Here is a 21,802-nt window from a genome sequence, read left to right on the forward strand (position 1 = left end):
AATGCCATAGAAAATCTGTTAGATTTCTTTTGCAGGTTGCAGAGGAACGGGCCACACATTGTTGAGTAGACACTGCCTCTCTCTGCCTACTCCGATGTAATCTGCGAACAGTTTTTGAGTGTTTTTTTTTTTTTTTGTGACCGTTGATTCTTCTTGGCTGCGGCCCCCATTGCTGAGCGTGATTGATGTGCTGTCACAGACAAGTCTTACCCATGAGTCGAAAGATGAGGTGTAGCTCCTCTTTCACCGTGGATCCTGGGAAGAGCGGCCGCCCGGTCGCCATCTCAAACAGGATGCAGCCCACGCCCCTTGAAGTCAAGGACAAGAAAGAGGCTTTTGGTTAGTGTTCGGGAAGCAGGCCGCAAACGCACCGATCTTCAGGTTTGGCTCTTCTGCTTCGTGACGAGCGCTCCCTCACACCGGTTTGAGACGCGGTGACTATAAAGACAAGAAACCTCAGGGATTACCAGAAACGCGGAAGGTGTCTCTGTCGTGAAGACCGGGCGGTCGCAGTAAGGCCTTCAAAAAAAAAAAAAAAAAAAAAACTAGGCAAGTTCCTCAAGAACTTGTTTTAATTAGACCTGCGGTGAATCTCTGAGCACCATGATTGAGGGTCTTCTGTCAGGCCAGAAGGATAATGACGGCGGTGATTAAAGTTAGTCTTTGGCACAAGAAAGGCATTGGCTCATATTAATGGCGCACTCTGCATGACGAATGGGTCGAGCAGTTGTAAAGTACGTGCCGGAGTGAAGTCTTATTTTAGTCCTGGCCAAATAGGTCATTTCCTGAAACTGAACCATTCCTGCAGGTATAGCTGTCTGACAGACAAGGGAGGGACGTGAGTGATAGTAAGTCTGAACCACCGCTCTGTAATACATTACCTCTGACATAACACACACACACACACACACACACACACACACACACACACACACGCGCACACATACACACACATACACCACCACCACACACACACACACACGTGCGTGCACTCACACACACACGCACAACATCCACACAGCACACACACACGCACCACCACACATACACCACACACACACTCGCACTCACACACACACACACCACAACGCACCACATACCCCTCACACACCACGCACTCGCCACTCACACTCACACACACACACACACCACCACACACAACACCACACACGACACACATCCTAATCACACGAACACCGCACAGAGAGGGACAGAGATCGGATCGGTCAATTTTTGACAAAGAAAAGCCATTTTTGCGTGATTAAAAAGTTGTCTCGCTTGTTTCAAAACACTTAAATGGTTCCCAAAAAAAAAAGAAGAAAATTCTGGATAAGCGTTTACAGTGCTCCCGTTTGGAGGCTGTTAATTGGGAGATTAATCGGGGGCAGCTTTGCGCGACTGCTGCAGGTAAATATTAAAAAGCCTCCATCCATGAAATCGGCTTCAGCCGGTCGTCTCCCGTCTCCTGTAAAAGAGGAACGACGCCGCCCAGATTTAACTGTGGTGCAGAGGCAACACGCCACTGCAGCTGTTGTATTTTTGCAAGCTCACTGTGTTTTCAGTAATGTAGCATTATGTAGGAGGGAGGGAGGGAGGTTGGGAGGGGCATTACTGTGCATAGTCCATCCAGGCCGAGCTGTTGGGGTGGAGTTTTTTTTGAGTGTGAAAATGTGGGCGATTCCACGGACGGGACCTTTTCAATAAGATGAACCGAAATAACTTTGGACCGCGCCCCAGTGCGCGTCGTGGCCTTGCTTTCTCGGAAAAAGGAACAAGGCTTTAGCGAACCTTGGGCGAAGTTGGCGGTGTGTCTGCTTACGTGGAACCCGTACAATAGAGAAACCTCACTGCAAAGCGCTCGTTCGTTTATTGACTTGTTTGAGAGTGCGGTATAATAGCTGACCTAAAAAAAAAACACACACACACAAAAGGATACACACATACTGCTGAGAAGTAAAAAAAAAACAAAAAAAAAAACATGTTTTCTTGGGTTTACGAGCCTGCAGGTCTGGAGTATTGTGTAGGGCAGAGAGGTACATGGGAGTGGCACTCTATGTTTCTATGGGCGTTAGCGAGAGTCCTGTGGGTGGGACCTCTGAGTATTTCTGGTACTACTCACCACATGTCTGTGGTCAGAGGGGGAAAATTCAAGTTCAGAAAGTAGAAATCCTTCCGAGTATTTTGTTCCAATCACCTGGATTTGCTAATTGGGACACTTTTTCGGCCAGGAGGTATGGCTGATTAGTGAAATCAGTTAGCTGAATTAATGGGGGTGAGAAACTCATGGCAGGACTTTTACATTCTGACCCCTGGACGTTCCACCTCTGTATGGTTGTTGAGTACTGTGTGGATCCTGAGTAATGCTGGCTGTACTCACCACGTGTCTATGGGGGTTGAGTACTCTGGAGCCTTTGGGTAATGCTGGCTGTACTCACCACATGTCTATGGGGTTGAGTATTCTGTGGATCCCAGTAGTACGTCTGGTGGGCGGTACCATAGTGTCACCACCTCGTTTGAGTAGGTCTTGGTAGGAACCGATTTAGCCCGGGCCAAGCCTAAAAGAAACAGAGAGTAGATTTTTTTTTTTTTTTTTTTTTTTACAGTATAATGTCTTTGCCTGTCTTCTTCTTTTTGAGATGGACAGATGAAAGGGGAATTGCTTTAAAAAAAAGAAAAGATTTCTCGGTGCATGTCACAACAGTTTTGACAGGCTGCAAAACTTTCATTCATTTCTGATCGGTGACATGTGCCACATCCAAGCGTACACTTCACATCCTTCTATAAATATTTTCATTGTCAAAGTGAAGGGATTCATATTTCTTGCATTCATATTTCTCAGGAACCTCATCGGTGGACAGTTAGTCAGACTGGCTTTGTGCAAAGTCAAAGACAAAAGTATAAGGACATGCAAAAAAGCAGGCTTTTGTGCTATAAACTTGAAATGGCAGGTGAAAGAAAGCCTTTAGCTTAACAATGTCGGTCATTATCTGTACCCGCTTATGCTCAGGATAAGCGGGTATAGATAATGGATGGATGGATGGATGTCGGTCATTCTCACCAAAGTCTGCCAGCTTTAGTTCCCCTTTGTCGTTAATGAGCAGGTTCTGTGGCTTCAGATCTCGGTGGAGAATCTTCCTCTTGTGGCAGTAGGCCAGCCCACGCAGGAGTTGGAACATAAATATCTGCGGTAAAAGGAAAGAACGGAGAGAGGGGAGAACATTTCTGCATTGCATTGTTTTCTCTCCAAATGATAAAATCGCACGGGCATACATTTATGCATTCGTGGCTATTTATGAGCATGTCCAGCTCACTGTGTATGTATATTTTGTGACCGTGTTCCTCTGTCATCTTTTGGAAAGCCCTCGTGCCTACATCATACAGTGTGGACACGCCTCCGTAGGGAAGGCTGTTAGATGATTGTGGGGAAGAATCACTCAAGTATCTTTTAAAGGCCACTGGAACACTGTGTTCTAGGACTAGGTACTATAGCATCTTGGGGAAGAAAAAAAGTACTGTATCTTCATTGTCTTCTCTGTTCGTGGTCAAAATTCAGCCCAAAATGTTTTAAGTATTTTGCAACGAGGAAGAGGGTCATTATTTTTCAGTCGGGGAGCGCTTGTTTCTCTCGCAAGAGATGTCCGTGACTCTCCAATTACGTTCCCGGCGAAGGAAATCACGACTCCAGGGAAATGTGCTTTCTGCTTGTAACCGTGGAAACCATCACCTTAATGGCTGACAGAGGAGTGACAAAGCGGTTTGTCAAGCTCCTGACATAATCCGTCACTCAATCCTGGCGGATTCACGCTTCCTTCGGTGTTCGTTATACGGATCTTAGGTGCTTTTGAAATGCGGCTTACACAAGAGCAGACCGAAACGAGTCAAAGAAGAAAGTAAAATGCTCGGCTGTGGCACGGCAGCATTTGAATTCTGAGGGCTTTGAATTTTCAAAAGTCTCAGTGTGTAAAGAGTAGAGTATTTAGGGTAATGGAGTATTTCCTGTGATGTTTCGAACAGAATGAGCCGTAGTTAATGTTGTCAATGTTGTTTGTGTAAAAATCCAAATAGATTTCTAAATAAATGACAGATGCGATGTGACAGGATGTACCCTGTTAATGTACGAGGTGGCAGTGTAGTGGGTAAGGAACTGGTCATGTAACCTAAAGGTTAGGTAACCTCACAGATTCAATTCCCGGGCAGGACATTGCCGTTGTGCCCTTGAGCAAGGTGCTTAACCTGCATTGCCTGAGTACATATCCAGCTGTATAAATGGATGCAATGTAAATGCTATGCAAAAGATGTGTAAGTCGCTCTGGATAAGAGCGTCTGCCAAATGCCTGTAATGTAATGTAATTTACTGGTTGTGTTGAGCCAGTGTAAAGCCAGTATTTAGGATTGGAAGGGTGTCGCTGGGCTTTGGGTTCAGGTGTACCTGAAAGGTGTTGTGTGGTTCTTGCCGTCTAGTCTTAAATGTGGACCGCTTATCAGCATACAGATGGCCTTTTAGCCTGACGGCATGCAGTACAGGTCCACGGGTTTCTGTTCTGTATTCCAAATTAAGTTCAGTTCGAGCTTAAGCTGGGATGCACCTGTCCAGGTGTCAGCCAGGTGGTCAAAAGGTGTCTAAAGGCTTTAGGACTGTGGGACTGCCTGACCAGGAGTGGACAGCACTGCCTTCTGTTCTGTTTCGTAATTGGATAACAGTGAAGGTTTCTACCCCATTCTGTTTTGTGACTGGATAACAGTGAAGGTTTCTGTGTCCTGCACTGTTCTTTTCCCTGATTGGATAACAATGTGTGTTTACGTGGCCTACTCTGTTCTGTTTCCTAATTGGACAGCAGTGCAGGTTTATATGGCCTGCTCTGTTCTGTGCCCTGATTGGATCGCAGTAAAGGTTTCTACCCCATTCTGTTTCCTGACTGGATAACAGCGAAGGTTTATATGACCTGTTTTGTTCCGTTCCCCGATTGGATAGCAGTAAAAGTTTCTACCCTGTTCTGTTCCCTGATTGGTTACAGGAGTCTCACTGACCTTGACATTGTGCATGCTCATCAGATTCCCACAGCTGTCCAGGTACTGTTTCAAGTCGCTGTCCTGTTGATGAGAGCAAGAGAGAGAGAGAGAGAGAGGGAGTGAGAGAGAGAAAGAAAGAGAGAGAACATCTGTGACTGAAGGCTAGCAACTCTGCCATCTACAAACAAAGGGAGGGAGAAGAGTGTGACAGTCAAACCTAATTAGCTTTCTGGAATTGGTTTAGCCCGCGGTGTTTGAGTCGGGGTTTGGGAATAACTTCGCTGCCCTCATAACCGAGGAGAAATATCAATACCCCTCTCTGCTCCGCCTCTCGCAGGCACCAGGGCAACGAGCAACGGATCCGAGATCGTTACGCGTCCCAGGGAGGGGGCTAATGGACAGACAGCGCCGCCGTGTCATTTCTGCAAATGGCTGGGCGGGGAGGATTTCTCATTAGGGCCTCATCCAATCAGCCCTGCCGACTGTATGCAGACGCACAGCACTACACTGATCCCTCCTGTTGAGCCCCTAGATTTCTGTCTTCCATCCATCCATCTATTTTCTAAACTGATTATTCCGGGGAGGGGGGGGGGGGGGCGGCATTGGGGGGTGTGTTGTGCTGGGCTGGGCCAGAGGCAGGAATACACACTAGACAGGTCTCTAATCCACCGCAGGGCACACACACCATTCACTCACACACTCATTCCTATGGCCAATTGAGGGACGGAGTGTAGCACAGTGGGTAAGGAACTGGGCTTGTAACCGAAAGGTCGCAGGTTCGATTCCCGGGTAAGGACACTGCCGTTGTACCTTTGAGCAAGGTACTTTACCTGCATTGCTTCAGTATATATCCAGCTGTATAAATGGATACAATGTAAAATGCTATGTAAAAAAAGTTGTGTAAGTCGCTCTGGATAAGAGCGTCTGCTAAATGCCTGTAATGTAATGTAATGCAATTTAGACTCTCCGAGCAGCCTACTGCATGTCTCTGGCCTGTAGGAGGAAACCGGAGTAACAGGCGGAAACCCACGTGGACATGGGGAGAACACCCAAACTCCACAAAGAAAATGCCCTCAGTCAGGATTTGAACGCAGCATCGTCTGGCTGTGAGTCCACAGTGCTACCCACCGCACTCCTGTGGCACCTGTTCTGTATTCCCTCCTCCCCCCCCCTCCATTTCATGAAACAAGAATACCAGTAAAAAAAAAAAAAAAAGATTTAAAAAAAGCTCCGTGCTTCCTTACCAGATATTCGAAGACGAGAGTGAGGGAGCGATCGGTGTGGATGATGTCATGCAGGGTAACAATGTTGGCATGCTTCAGGTTTTTTAGCAGCGATACTGGAGAGAGAGAGAAAGAGAGACCGAAAGAAAGAGAGAGAGAGAAAGAGAGAGAGAGGGAGAGGGAGAGAGAGAGAGAGAGAGAGAGAAAGAGGGAAAGGGAGAGAGAAGTAGAAGGGGGGGAGAGAAAGAGAAAGATGTTTAAGTTACCGAAGGTAGTCCCTGGCCTCGTGTCAGCAGTGATAAGCCTCCTCAGTCCTGCTAACCGACTGAAGAACGAGCCATTTTTTATTCAACGCAGTCAAAAAAAATGTTTTTTTTCTTTCTGTCTGGGGGGACCAAAACGAGCCCTGCTGCTTTGCCCTGTCTCCCACTAGGGGGCAGCATGACTGCACGTCGCTCTGTGTGACTCTGTCCAAACGGCACAAGCCGTCTGGACCGTTCCACGGGCCCCTTTTTATTTTTTGGGAAAAGGGGGGCGAGGCAGGGGGGGGGGGGGGGAGGAGCGGTACCTTCCCGAATGGCGGTGCAGGGCGCCCCTTCCTCGTGCTCCAGCCGAATCTCCTTCAGCGCCACCAGGTTCTCCGTCAGCTTGCTGCGCCCTTTGAACACGGTGGCGTAGGTTCCCTAGCGCCGAGGGAGAGAGAGGGGGGACGGGGTGACGTGTGACGACTGCTTCAGAAACATAACTTTCGTTTTATTTTTATTAAAAGGACTACAGGGTGCAGTTGAAGCGTTATGAAGGACTTGAAGGCAGATTTGTATGAATCAGAGAAAACGGAGAATCAGAGAAAACTGAGAAAAAAGTACCTAGAGCAAAGGTGCACTTTATTTTTTTTTTGTTTTGTTCAGGCATCGGTTTCAAATAATCTCCATGCTAGGTTATGCGTGTCTCCTCACTGTGTTCCAATTCTAAGCACATAATGCAGTCAGTCCTACAAAGGTATGGTTTTTTTTTTACAACCCTCTATTCATCATTACATCTGAATATGAATATTCAACTGTATATTTACAGAATGTACGTTTGTATGGAGGGGGGTGTGTGGGGGGGGAATCGGCCGTATGGCTAATTAGCTTTATCAGTCAGTTGTCATCCCACTGCTCCTGGACACAGAATCTGTGACCTCCCGCGGGGTTTCCAATCCCAACTGTTCACTCCATCTGCCCGCTGGAATCTGTTGGATGTTCACAGGACACAGGCTGCACTGTGACTGTTTCAGGGGTGCGTTCACAGGGCACAGGCTGCACTGTGACTGTTTCAGGGGTGCGTTCACAGGGCACAGGCTGCACTGTGACTGTTTCAGGGGAGCATTCACAGAGCACAGGCTGCACTGTGGCTGTTTCAGGGGTGTGTTGACAGAGCACAGGCTGCACTGTGGGTGTTTCAGGAGAGTGTTCACAGAGCACAGGCTGCACTGTGGCTGTTTCAAGGGTGTGTTGACAGAGCACAGGCTGCACTGTGGCTGTTTCAGGGGTGTGTTGAGAGAGCACAGGCTGCACTGTGACTGTTTCAGGGGAGTGTTCACAGAGCACAGGCTGCACTGTGGCTGTTTCAGGGGTGTGTTGACAGAGCACAGGCTGCACTGTGGGTGTTTCAGGGGAGTGTTCACAGAGCACAGGCTGCACTGTGGCTGTTTCCAGGGTGTGTTGACAGAGCACAGGCTGCACTGTGACTGTTTCAGGGGAGTGTTCACAGAGCACAGGCTGCACTGTGGCTGTTTCAGGGGTGTGTTGACAGAGCACAGGCTGCACTGTGACTGTTTCAGGGGAGTGTTCACAGAGCACAGGCTGCACTGTGGCTGTTTCAGGGGTGTGTTGACAGAGCACAGGCTGCACTGTGACTGTTTCAGGGGAGTGTTCACAGAGCACAGGCTGCACTGTGACTGTTTCAGGGATGTGTTCACAGAGCACAGGCTGCACTGTGACTGTTTCAGGGATGTGTTGACAGAGCACAGGCTGCACTGTGACTGTTTCAGGGGAGTGTTCACAGAGCACAGGCTGCACTGTGGCTGTTTCAGGGGTGTGTTGACAGAGCACAGGCTGCACTGTGACTTTCAGGGGAGTGTTCACAGAGCACAGGCTGCACTGTGACTGTTTCAGGGGAGCGTTCACAGAGCACAGGCTGCACTGTGGGTGTTTCAGGGGAGTGTTCACAGAGCACAGGCTGCACTGTGACTGTTTCAGGGATGCGTTCACAGAGCACAGGCTGCACTGTGGTTGTTTCAGGGGTGTGTTGACAGAGCGCAGGCTGCACTGTGACTGTTTCAGGGGAGCATTCACAGAGCACAGGCTGCACTGTGGCTTGTTTCAGGGACGGGCCTGACCTGCTAAAACCTGAACAGGATAGAGACATCCATTTGTCCTGTGGACATGTATTACATGCCATACAGTACAATCGTGCCTGTGTGTGCATGTGTGTACATGAGTGCATGCATGTTCTTTTTATTTTATAATTATTCCTTCATAGAGTGATTTTTCCACATTATAAGGTTGGCTGCAGTTAGGAAAACCAGTAGCTTCCAATGATATTGTTAGTATATATACTAAAAACTAAAAAACAAAGACAAGCCCCATAGTTTGGTTTTGGACATATAAGTAATTTATGAAAGTTAGATGGAAACAGTGTATTTTTTCTGGATTTCAGGATAATAAAGCTGCACTTACCTCCCCCAGTTTGCCTAATTTCACATAGGTCTCCAGCTTCCCAAAGCCAATATCAGACTACAGAAAGAAAGACAAAAAAATCAACATGCAACAGAGCACTGTGGGTAGAAAATGAAGTCATAGATCATTCAAATGTACTGCCTGCATAATCAGGGGCCAGAATAATGCACTGTGTGCAATTTAACCATCATTAAGTGAGTAGAATAGATGTCCAACCACTTCAGAAAAGGCTTTCCAGTTTGTCAAAAGGGTTGTGCTCTACAATACGTGAGCCCTTCTAAGCACACGCGAGCTGTGTTCAGCACTACAGAATGAAAGGAATTATGAAATGAAATGGATGGGATGATCATTTCTCTCTGGCTAGGCAAACCCTTCGTGGTTCATTATTATGAACAGCTTTATTAAATGGACTAAAAAAATATCGGCGACAACGTGCAAATACATTTATTGTAAACCATTTCGGCGACTCCGCAGGCCCACAGACAAACGATTTCAGTTCTCAGTCAAATCATGAAATCTAAGCAATTTCATAAGCCGCTTTCTCATTTGTAATTCATTTAATCTTCATTCAGTTAACGCGATGAGTCACACAGACAAGAAAAGGCTGTAATACCCGGTGTTTTTCACAGATTATTTATTTTTTAATTCTTTCTCAAGCTTTTGCTTGAGATGTCACCTGGAAACTCTTCCTGAAGTGTGTCATGCAAAAAAGAAAAAAGAAAATAGAACGACCAAGAAAAAACCGCTATTGTGACCTACTGTGACCAATGTCCTTGTGGGGAAAAAAATGATTGACTTAGTGTTTTCACTGCTTTGGTACTGTCGGCTTGCTCTGAAACAGGTGGATGAATGACCTAGACTGGAGCCAACCGCACTGGCAGTAGAGAGCGACGTCTCTCAACGAGACCAGAAAGTGAGCTTCAAAAACAAAGCCTGATCTTGACCTCTTGATCTGGAGGCAGAATATTGGGCGGCTTTACATCTTTCATCTGGAAACTTCATATTACATTCAGATCTGGGTCAGATACGTATTTGTTTTGGATTCAAATACTTCTGTTCTATGCTCTGTTGATCTTGGTGTAATTGAGCCTGCCAATTATGACCAGAAGGTGGGGTTTGCACTTATGGTTGTCTGGAAGTAGTCACGTTTCAGATTACTTAAAGGGTAGTGTTCGTCTGCCTCCTGTGCCTCAAGGTAAATACACATAAACATAGACATGCATATTTAAATAGACGGTCAGGTACGCCTTCAGCTAACCTACTATAAGCTTGTGAAGTCCCGGAAGTCGGCCTGTACTGCACGCGTTGAGGGCAAAACATTCGCGCTCCCATTAAAGTGAATGGGAAAATCAGCCTTTTGAAGGCAAAAATAGAACGTCCTTGATGGTACTTAGAAACTTGATTGATGACCGTTACATTTCATATGAAAAGCATATTGAAAATTATGCATTATGTAGTAAAATATGCACATTTAAATAAATATTTTCCCAAGACCTCTGGACCAAAATAACCGTTGTTTCAGGAACTGCTGCACATAATGAAATTTATCATCACAAAAAATGGGCCGATGAGGTTTTCTTTGGTTGTGAGAACACCTTGGATTTCTGCATTGGATTAAATGGGCAGCAAGTGCTTTTTCCCCTCAAGCATGCCCAGTAGAGGCTGTGTCCCTGTTACCCTGTCCAGTTCCTATGTACACTCTACGGACATAAAACCCAGTTCCCTAACTTTGACCCCTGACCCCACCCCCCCATCAAGAGCAGGAACTAACCAGGGAGGCGCGTCGGGACATCCGGCTGAGGGGCTTGCCGGGCGGCGGGCTTTCCAGCTGCAGCTTCTTGAGAAACTCGGGCGGCAGGCGGATGTCCATGGGCAGGGACATGCGCTTGCTGACGTCCTGCGGCACAGACGCAAGGGAAAACGAAGCAGAGCGTCAGGCGAGCGTCATCCCACACCATAGAGTGTACCGTAGAGCGTACCATAGAGTTCAGTGATCCAGACCATAGAGCGTACCATAGAGTTCAGTGATCCACACCATAGAGCGTACCATAGAGTTCAGTGATCCACACCATAGAGCGTACCATAGAGTTCAGTGAGCCACACCATAGAGCGTACCATAGAGTTCAGTGATCCAGACCGAGGACGGGAGGTTCACGCAGGGTTCAGCCCAACAACCGTCTGTTAAAGTGCCACTTAAAGTAGGCAAAAAAAAAAAAAAACTAAGCGCTTTCTGTAGGCTTGGCTGTACCCCAAGTGCTCAGTATTAACGATTTAGCCTTTGTGGTCAGCTGTATTCATCACTTATAGCTCTGGGGTGACCAGTCAAAGGGTCGATGTGGGTGCAGGGTTTTGTTTTATCCCCAGCACTGAGACTCCCCAGTCTTCTTATCAAGGTCTTATTTGAAGACCACGATTAGATAATTAGTTGAATCGGGTGCAGCATAGCGATGGGCTAAAAACGAAAAACCTGTACCCACACCGGCCCATTTTGGACTAGATTGGACGCGCCTGCCTTAGCCTTTTGGGAGTAACCTCCTTTCACGAGAGGCGAACCGTTTGTTTTCCTGAGAGGTGAAATTTAGCTTCAGAGGAGGGCACGGCGTTTGGGCGTCTGTGACATTGAGGCTCGGGTCTGTCTGGCACAGTGGCTGCACACAAAAAAAAAAAGATGCCTTTTAAAACCGCATTATTGCCTACAGGAGCGAAATAACGATCGCGGGAGGCTTTTGAAGGGAAGGCGCGGCGAACTTTTTAAAAGTGAAGGGTATTCGGCCCCGGACCGTCCCCCTGGAGACGGCGGCTGATGAATTCAGAGTTGACACAGAGCAGATAAGGGGGGGGGGGGGGGGGGGCGGGAGAGTGTATGAATCTGAGGTCTCTGTTCTGTATCATTAGAGGAACTCAAAGGGAGCCCGTCGACCATCGAGTTTGAGAATAGATTTATCATTCTTTGCTCCCCTAACGCAAGGTGAAGAAGCTGGCAGTTGAGGAGCTTATAATAGAAGCGCTATTGCTTTCTTTCACACGCGACCAGGCCGCAATTGGATAGACTGAGATATTAGTGATGATGACTGTCACTGCGTGGAGTAACTGTGATTAATCTCTGCTGTTACCTCCGAGTGGACATTTTGTCTTTTTTTTTTCTTTCTTTCTCCCCCCCCCAATGCATGAAAGTCACCTTTCTGCAATCTGCAGTTTAAGTCAGAATGATGGAGGTTAAAAATAACAGCGAGTGTAAGCGTATAACGTGAGATTTGGTGTTGCAGAGCCACATGGATCGAATTCAGCCATAAAAATTGGAAAAGGTGAAGGGTAAAGACAGGTTGACTTACAGTGGAGTTCAGTCCATTTCTTTTTCCTCATAAAACTTAAATTAAATATAGTGCTGGAATCATCATCTGCATTGAGATCCTGTGACCTTTTCATATAAAAACTGCCCTCGCAGAAATGGAATATACTGAAACTGTCTTTAAAAAATTTAATGAAGATGTATTATCGAGGCTAATGAATCGGGTGCACTGTCATAAGCCCCGAGCTGCAGAGGAGGAAGGAGGGGAAGAGGAGGCGCAAGAAGAGGAAGATGAAGAGTTGGACGAGGAAGAAGAGGAGTAGTAGTAAGAGGAAGAGAAGAAAAAAGAAAAGGACGAAGGTGAGGAAGAGGATGAGGAGGAAGAAGGGGAAGATGAGGAGGAGAAAGAAGAGGTGGATGAGGAAGAAGACGAAGAAGAGAAGGAGTAAGAGGAAGAAAAGGCAAAAGAAGAGGAGGAAGAAGAAAAGAAAGGAAAAGAGGAAGAAGGAGACACAACAGCAGTGACATGAAAGTGGGGGTAAATGCCTCTGTCTCTCACCTCCATGGAGAAACGGCGGTGCTGGTTCCGGTTGTGGTACTGGAGCTGAGTCGGGGACTGGGCCCCCCCAGGGAGGGGGCCGTGCAGCCCCAGTCGGTCGGGCACCAGGCCTGTTGGGAGAACCAGAACAGTCGTTGGGGTCACTGAGTCCCCCCTCGTAAATCCCTCAAAGTAGGATACATCGGCGGTCAGTGCACGTCAACACAGTGTTAATGTGCAATGGACATTTCCATAGCCGCAGGAGACTTCTTCACGCTTTTCGTCCAGGACTTGGATCTACGCTCACCCAAGAACATGGGACCTCATAAGACAATTCCTTTTTTAAAATTTATTTGTTCAGATCTGGGTGGAATCAAGATCACAATGAATTTTATTTTATTTTTATTTTTTTACTGTTGCCCCCGGGGTCGCTCCAGGTCGTGAGTGTTGATAATATAATTACCCCTCTGTGATTGTTCTGACAAATAGCAATTACGGCATTCATTTCTCAATTACCACGGTGTCCGTTGCCTTTAATGGGACTGTGAGCACGCACGTCCCCCACGCTTTTTCCACAGCTCAGACGAACACATTTTTGGTACTCTCACAGCAAATTATCTGCGCAAATTAAACGTGCACTGAAACCACATCTGCAGTTTTGATCGTTAATAATACCTGACCCCCGGCCGGTTAAGATATGCCAGCTCCATTAGAACCCGTGCCAGCCACCGATCATTATCGGGTTTATTAGACGGTCTTAATTCTGGACTAAAAAAAAAAAAAAGAAGAGAGAAAAAAATCTATCAGCGAGGCTTTTCTGCTTCAGCAGTTTGGAAGTGAGCTTGAGGGAGAAGCCAGGAGGCCTGTTAACACGGCAAGGGAAATAACTGCTAAAAGATTTGTGGCTCTCGAGTCTCAAACAACGGTAGCTTCCAATGTGAGTCTGCCTTTAACGGCACACTAGGACTCTTTTTATATTTCCCAATGACAATGTTTAGGGCAGGACATAGTTAGCCGGACATGTTTTTTTTTAATTGTACCTGGGTGGAGTAGCATGCCATTTTAAATGAGCAAACCAGCTTCCCAGCTTGAACATTAGCCACACAGATTTTTAATTTTCGCAGATGAATTCACGTGTGTGTGTGAGTGTGTGTGTGTGTTTACGCGATTGCGTGTAAGTGCATATGTCAGTGTGTGAAGGGAGACATTCGCGTGTCGAGAGCTCCCGGTGGCTCAGGCGTTCTACATCGCCACCCGCAGCCCGATGGCCTTCATCTCCACGGGCCGCGTGTGATCACACGACCGGAGGCGCCGAGCCGGGGGGAGCGATGAGCAGATGGGCCCAGGTGTTTGATCTTAACTAGACCAGCCGCTCCTGCACAGCGCGGTCATGAAAGCTTTTTTTTTTTCCTTCTTCTTCTTCTTCTTCTGATGTTTGAGGGAGCACAAAGCCCGACCCCGCGTGTGTCCCCCCCCCCCCCCCCCCCGCGCTCGACAGCTCGAGTCCCGTTTGAGAACAAGGGAACGAGAAATGCCACCTTATCCCTTCGAAACAGGCGCCATTGCAAGCGTGCGCACGCACACGGTGTCCAGTGGAGCCGTGACCTTCAGGAGCGAGCCCACCTGGGCTCCACATCAGAGGGGAAAGGGAGGAAGGAACAAACAGTGCTAACATGCTAATAGCACAGGACAGGGTAACGTGCTAAGAGCACCGGGGAGGGTAACATGCTAACAGCACTGGGCAGGGTAATCTGCTAACAGCACCAGAGAGGATAACGTGCTAACAGCACTGGGCAGGGTAATCTGCTAACAGCACCAGAGAGGGTAACATGCTAACAGCACTGGGCAGGGTAATCTGCTAACAGCACCAGAGAGGGTAACATACTAACAGCACCAGGGAGGATAACGTGCTAACAGCACTGGGCTGGGTAACATGCTAACAGCACCAGGCAGGGCAGCATGCTAACAGCACCGGGCAGGGTAACGTGCTAACAGCACCGGGCAGGGTAACATGCTAACAGCACCAGGCAGGCAGTGCTAACAGCACGGCAGGTAACGGCACGCACCGGGCTGGTGCTAAATCCGCGCTGCTAACAGCACCGGGCGGAACGTGCTACGCACGTGGGTAACGTGCTAACAGCTCCGGGCTGGGTAACGTGCTAACAGCTCCGGGCTGGGTAACATGCTAACAGCTCCGGGCTGGGTAACGTGCTAACAGCTCCGGGCTGGGTAACGTGCTAACAGCTCCGGGCTGGGTAACGTGCTAACAGAACCGAACAGGATAACATGCTAACAGCACCAAACAGGATAACATGCCAACAGCACTGGGCTGGGTAACATGCTGGGTTTTGTTTGGAGCACAGGTTGGCAACAAGGGCTGTGTGCATTTCCAACTTCAGGCCTTAATTACTTAATTGGCCCCAATATTTATGCCATTTTAGCTAAATTCCTTGATGAGCGCATGAATGACAGACAAAGACTGTGCTTGTGTCCCTATATGAAACGTTTTATATGTGATATAATCTTGGAGTTAATCAGTGTTGGAGTATACAACTCTTTTTAGCCAGGGCAATTGGTAGAAACGAACACACACCAGCCCCCTAGAACCAGAATTGCCCCCCGTTCCGTTGGAGGGTGGATGGAGGCGGAGGTGGGGGTTGGAGTGGGGGCTGGGGCAGGGTGCTAACAAGCGTGTGGATTCTGGAAACTTCCGAAGCAATATGCTGTTACACAGCCTCTGTTTGTGATTTATTTGTAGTGATGTAATTAAATCCTTAATATTACGGAGTAATGCCTCCTACACTGGCCAGATTTGTGTCACTCGTGAAAAGGCCTCAGCAGTAAAGTAGAGAGGAATTAAGTGGGAATGGATGCCTCTTTTGAGAGAGTAATTTAACCCTGCCCACGGTAACACTGAGCCTCAGCTGTTCCAGTTGAATTTGATTTTCATTGGTATTTATATTCTTAGCAACTTTAATCTACTTATCGTGAGTATTTACCACATATGCTACTCTCCTTAGCAACCGGCTCTGTATTGAAGATGTTCTTAAAAATACTTCTAGTGTAAATTTGTAAATCTATCAATGGTAAGAATGGTGTCAGAGATATACACCTGCAGGAAGGTTACAGCTCCAGTAACCTGACCATATTTCCACTGCGATCGTGCTGCTGATGACGATGACGATGATGGTGGTCATGGTGATTATTGTTATTATTATGTTTTGTATGTAGAGCAATGGTCATAGGTATCGTGAAGCATGCAATGTGTGCATGTTAATCAGGGCTTTGTTGAAACGGTATTAATGCTGACAGTTGGCGTGTTGTCAATTGCTGACCAAACGCAAATCCCAATGGCAGAGTTAAGGAATGTCGTAAGACCATACCAGCACGGGATTGGTTAAAACGTGCCGTAGAGATTCTCATGCTTCCCGGTAAGAAAGATGTCCACAGATTGATGCAAGTGCGATGTCTGGAGCAGCTTGTTTTTGATCAGGGATTCATCGTAGTGTCTCAAAATCTTTCGAATGGTGCGTGTGTGTTGGGACGGCACAAAGAAGCAGCAGGGAGTCGAGCGGCGGCCACGACCTCATTTTGACGAGCGACCCGGCGCAGTAGGGATTGCAGTTGCTTTATGAGAGAAGAGAGAAATAACAGCCCGCCCTGCGCTGACACGCTCGTCCGCGCGAGATGACCCGCGCGTGTTTTCTTAAAGGCCACGGATGGCGCAGAGCTTAACCACGCATCCCCCACGCTGAGCCGCACCTGAACACGGCGTGTTTTTCTGAAGTGTGTCACAGCTTGAAAGCACCAAACCCCCCACCCCCTCCTCCCCCCCCCCCCCTTCCCCCCCGCATCTAGGGCAAATGCAGGGAATGCCTGCGAGAGAGAGAGAATTCATTTCCGCGAAAACCCTGTCAGCGCCGCGAACGGCGCTCCGGTGGAGGCTTCAGGGGAAGGCGGTGTTGTCACGGGAACGTCGCGATCGCCGCCTTTTTTCCCGAAATAACACGCCCTCCCTCGCTAGGGCTCGACCGCGACCGAGCCCACAATCCGGCTGCGTAGCGTCAGGGTTACGAGCAGAGATTAAAAACGGAGATCGCGCCGTTTTCCCCACCCCCCACCTTCCTTTGTTTTTTTTTTTTATTTGAAAAGGGATGAATAGGATCACACGTGCTTTTATGTTAATGGTCACGACACAGTCATGACCAATCTATCCCACTGATGAAAAAGCTGCTGTGTCTTCTCTCTCTCTCTTTTTCTCTCCTTTTCCACATAACAATGCAGATTCGACTCCCACCCCCACCTTATTTGTATTCATGAGGGCATCCATGAATCCAGATGGAAATATAAATAACAAACAATGAGCAGTTCTTCCGGGGTGACATTTCATGTATTGATCAAGCGGCCAAAACCGGGCTTTGTTTTTGACGCTCACTTCCTGGTTTTGTTACACCCTAGTGCCAGTGTCATTGGCTCCAGTATTGTCTTCCACCCACCCAGTTCAATGTACGTCAACGGTACCAACCTGATAAATATACAGAGTCGATAATTTCAGAGCACTAGAACATGTCGCCAATATAGGTGTTTTGTTTTTTTTTTCTTCGTCTAATGTCTCTGCATGTGTGGAGTTAAGTTCTCGTTTGGACAATATTGAAATATTTTAATCGGGGACAGTTTGCATCGCTCGAAAGGACGGTATCACGCTCTCAGCAATGGCTCCACACTGTTAATCAGACTGTGACCGGACGTGGCCCAGTCCTCATGACCATATAAGGGCCTCCCCTTTTCCCTGCTGCACTGTCTCAGGCTCCAAAAACTGCACTTCCGCGGCTCAAAAACCCGATCTGTTGTACCTACAATTTATCCTTTTTTTTCTTCTTCTTCTTTTGAATAAATATCAAGAAATGTTTGAAAGTGAATCCCAGGTAAAGAAATTCAGTTGAACGTGCCAGGGAAACTAAAGGTTAAAGGTCAGTGTCCTTGCGATAAATGTCCAATCGCATGTGTGCTCTGTGTCGGTTGCCATTTTCTCACGGAGGCAGCTTTGAACTATCACCGGTCATATAACATCTGAAGAGCTTGGGTAGAAGATAGCCAGACGTAAAAAGAAGAGTAGCAGTACATTACATTACATTACATTACATTACATTACAGGCATTTAGCAGACGCTCTTATTCAGAGCGACGTACAACAAGTGCATTAGTTCAAGGTGCAGAGGTGCAAAAGAAACACACTAGAGTGAAGAAAGATCGTAGTGCCAGAAGTGACCACATAGATCAGGACTCCAACCCTGTAGAGTAACCTGTTCAGCAAATAGGTTACTCTATATATACTGTTATATATGTATATACCCACACATTGAGCAGCATGTGCCATTTAAAAAATTTTTGGCTCCATTTTCAGTCTTAAATCTGGAATTTACCAAAATAAAATAACAATACAAAATACATTCACAGCCTTGACAGAATTCCCAGATACGATACAGCGGGGAAAAGCGGCTGGCGGAGGAAAGGGAAAGAGCAGATTTGGGATCAGCTCGTAACAAAAAGGATTAACAGAGGCAGCCTGGCGTGATACTGCTAGCACTGAGATAAGAAACCCAACAAAAAGAAAATATCTTACTTTCCTAAAAATAAAAAAATAAAATAACACCCTGCTTTTTAAAAACGAAGCTATTTTTTGCAACACAACACTGTGTTCTGATTCGGGAGGAAACAGTGCAGCCATTCTTCTTCACGGGAACGTGAGGCACAGACATTATCAGCGCGTTCGACACAATGGTGTTTGAGGAATGCGGTGTTCTTGGAACATTGTCAGCTGTTCCTTAATGCAGTCCCTAACACACTTCAAGGACAAAAAGTGCCACATCCTTACTGTGGCACAGCGCATGAATATATACACACATTTATTCACATTGGAATGTGTCAATCTAGAAAAAGTGAACTCCAAAAGTTAACAACAATTAATCGCCCTTTCTGTTGAGTCTTTTCATATGATGCTGACCTGGTTGTTTCAGGATAGCGTGATAGCTTTTGTCTACTTTTACTTTAGACCAGTGCTAACTCACCCTGTTCCTGGAGATCTACCATCTTCTAGGTTCTCACTTCACAACTGTAATTTGGCACACCAGAGTCTACTAGTTAACAGCTCAAGAAGATCTCTGGCTATTGAACGAGGTGTGCGTTGTTAGGGTCGGAATAAAAACCGACAGGTTGGTAGATCTCCAGGAACTTGTTTGGTTAACACTGCTTTCGACAAAACCACACCCTCTTGGGTTAATTTTCAAATATATTTTCCAAAAAAAAAAAAACTTTAATTAATTACAATGTCTGAAACCATCTAAAGTAGTAAGGTAATCCATTAATCATTATTATGGAGCATCTCCATCTGTGCTATAATGAGTACTTGACCCTGGGCAAGCTGTTTCTAAAAGGCAGTCATCTTTTACAATTAGAAATATAACGCTAATGCATGCTGTCACTTATATGGCGCATTGTATACTCGCACTGTAGATGTTTCTGTTGCAAAATAAAGCACTAATAAGGTTCTTGAAACATTCAGTAATTCTTGACAGTTGCTGGAGTGCTGTTGATGTACAGTAATCATCGCAAGGGAGAAGGTTGAAATTTATCATCAAATACTCTTTTCGGATGAGACGTTAAACCGTGGTCCTGACTCACAGTGGTTATTAAAGACCCCATGACACTTGTCGCAAAGAGTTGGGGGTTCCCTGGCGTCCTGGCTAAATTCCCAACCTGGCTCTCTCCACCTGCCTAATCACCCCCTGAATTAATTGGCTGAAAACTGTTCTCTCCCTCTGCATATTAGCTGATGTGTGGTGAGTGTTCTGGCGCAAAAATGGCTGCCGTGCATCACCCAGGTGGGTGCTACACATTTGGTGGTGGGGGAGGTGAGTTCCCCCTCATCACTGTAAAGCACTTTGAGCATCTGGAAAAGTGCTATATGAATGCAATGATTGATTCACTCGTTTATTTAATCTTATCTTATCAGGCCTTGGCTGAACACTATCTTGTGTGCCTGCCATTCCAATGCCAATGTGTGCTGAGGGACTTCACCTCAGGGGGCTGGGATATAAATAACACACTTTCAGTGTGTTGCCTCCATAGACCTCCCCCCCAACCACCCACCCACCCCCCCATGGTGTTCACAGCACCAGTGACATACCGCAACCAATAGGAACCGAACACCGTTGTTTTTGCTTCCGCAGGGGCGTCGACGTACTGAACGATAATGACGGTTCGCGGCGTGAACAACAGCGGCTGCCTCGGGATGAAGGTGACCGGTTTGGCATTATGCCAGCTCATTCGGGATCAATTGTGGGCCGCCGTGCCCTCGACGCGGTGTTATTAGTCATCTTCACCCGCTCGCTAAATGGATCCGCGAAAAAAGGCAGTCTGGAGCATTACCTAAACAGTCAAAAACACTGAGCGGATTTGCCTTTCATGCGGAGAGAAATGTCAGAAGAATTCAAAGAATGCCCAGAGAACTCTTTGTTTCCCGCGGTGACTCATTGCATTCCTCGTCTCCGTGCGCTTTGTCCGTATTAAAATGTGCCGTAACACATTTTAAAACCCTGGAACAAAAGCGGAGACGTGCGCTATGGGAAATTGAGTTCAGAGACCATTTAAGGTTTTGTACCTGTCAAAAGGGAAAAGAATTAACTCATCTTTATGGGCATTCTTATCCAGAGCAACCTGCACAACTTTATTGTACGCATTCTTGCGTAGTTATCCGTTTACACAGCTGGGTATACAGTACGCTGAAGCACCTTTTCCAATGGCGCAACAGCAGAGTACTACTTGGGAATCAAACCTGCAACCCTGATGGTGCAAACCCTGGTCCTTACCTGGGTATAAGTTCTCCTTTACCTGTTACACCTACAGGGCAGCTGAGAACTGGAGCTATGACCTCACTGCTGTCATGCGTCCATAAACAGACAGTCTTCGAGTTTGGAGTGGTATTAGGACACCGTCTTGCAGTACTCATGTCTAGGACTTAGACTCGAGTCACAATAGCTGTGACTTGACTAGGACTCGATCATCTGTGATTTGGGACTTGACTCGGACCTGAGGCTTTTTTGATTTGGACTTGAATTTTTGTGTAATAAGTTACCGTATTATGGGCTAGTCATGTTGCCTTAAAAAAAAAAAAAATTAAAAAAAAGGAAGAGGGATTCAATGTGTCTGGCTCTCTGCACTTGTAATCAACTATATAATAGCTGTAACGTTATTCTTTATTTTCTTTTAAGTTGTTTCTGGACATTAATATGAGTTACCATAGAGAGCACTTGGAATGGGACTTGGACCGGTGATTGGGGGGGACTTGGACTTGGTCTCGGACTTGAGTGCTGGAGACTTGGGACTCGACCTGGACTTGGTCTTGACTGTTACACTGCAGCCCACCCACCCACCCACTCACCTGCCACTCACATACAGCAAGGAGAGAGCTTCTTTATTAGTATTCGCAGGCAGGCGAGTGAAGGCTGAGAGCAGGCTTTTTCCGCGTGGCACAAAGACACAGCATGCGCGAGGAGGAGAGACGGCACATTTATTTTCAGATGTGGAAGCGGAGGACTACGTGGGCTCATAATTTAAATATCACAGTCACAGCAGACTCTTTGATCTTCCTTGTGAGTAATTGGGGTCATCAGAGGCAAGTCGTGTTTTTTTTTTTTTTTCCCCTCCCGCCTTAATTTCCCTCCATCACATAACCTAGCTGAGAATTGTCCTGTATTTTTTTATAAACAACAACCCCACCCCCTCCCCTCCCCACCCTCGGAACGCTCTCTGGCAGAAAGTTCTAGAACAGATTGCCGCTACGTATCAGACGCTTTGTCGGAAAGGACAATCCAATAAGCGAGCAAGTCAATTTATTACTCTTTTTTTTTTTTTTTTTGCTTCTTCCATCTTAAAACGTTCTGCCGGGGCTGTATATTGGCGGGGGCGTCGGGGGTCGGCGAGGAGGAAGCGTTCCGTCGGCACCGCCTGAAGAACGCGTCGAC

General features: G+C 46.9%; 1 protein-coding gene across 5 annotated transcripts in view; it reads right to left on the bottom strand.

Annotated features, from left to right (window-relative positions):
* cdk18 (cyclin dependent kinase 18) overlaps window positions 1-21,802 on the bottom strand; it is a 61,915-nt gene that overhangs the window by 8,525 nt on the left and 31,588 nt on the right. For all 5 annotated transcript variants that reach the window (XM_064304200.1, XM_064304202.1, XM_064304199.1 and 2 more), the window contains 10 exons: window positions 12,802-12,911; window positions 10,725-10,850; window positions 8,954-9,010; window positions 6,802-6,916; window positions 6,255-6,349; window positions 5,029-5,091; window positions 3,059-3,182; window positions 2,447-2,555; window positions 2,378-2,389; window positions 211-308 (listed from right to left, as the gene is read on the bottom strand). In XM_064304200.1, the coding sequence (XP_064160270.1) occupies window positions 211-308; window positions 2,378-2,389; window positions 2,447-2,555; window positions 3,059-3,182; window positions 5,029-5,091; window positions 6,255-6,349; window positions 6,802-6,916; window positions 8,954-9,010; window positions 10,725-10,850; window positions 12,802-12,911 (909 nt within the window). The remainder of the gene's footprint in view (window positions 1-210; window positions 309-2,377; window positions 2,390-2,446; window positions 2,556-3,058; window positions 3,183-5,028; window positions 5,092-6,254; window positions 6,350-6,801; window positions 6,917-8,953; window positions 9,011-10,724; window positions 10,851-12,801; window positions 12,912-21,802) is intronic.

The sequence above is a fragment of the Anguilla rostrata genome, chromosome 13 (assembly GCF_018555375.3).
Source record: "Anguilla rostrata isolate EN2019 chromosome 13, ASM1855537v3, whole genome shotgun sequence".
Lineage (NCBI taxonomy): Eukaryota > Metazoa > Chordata > Actinopteri > Anguilliformes > Anguillidae > Anguilla > Anguilla rostrata.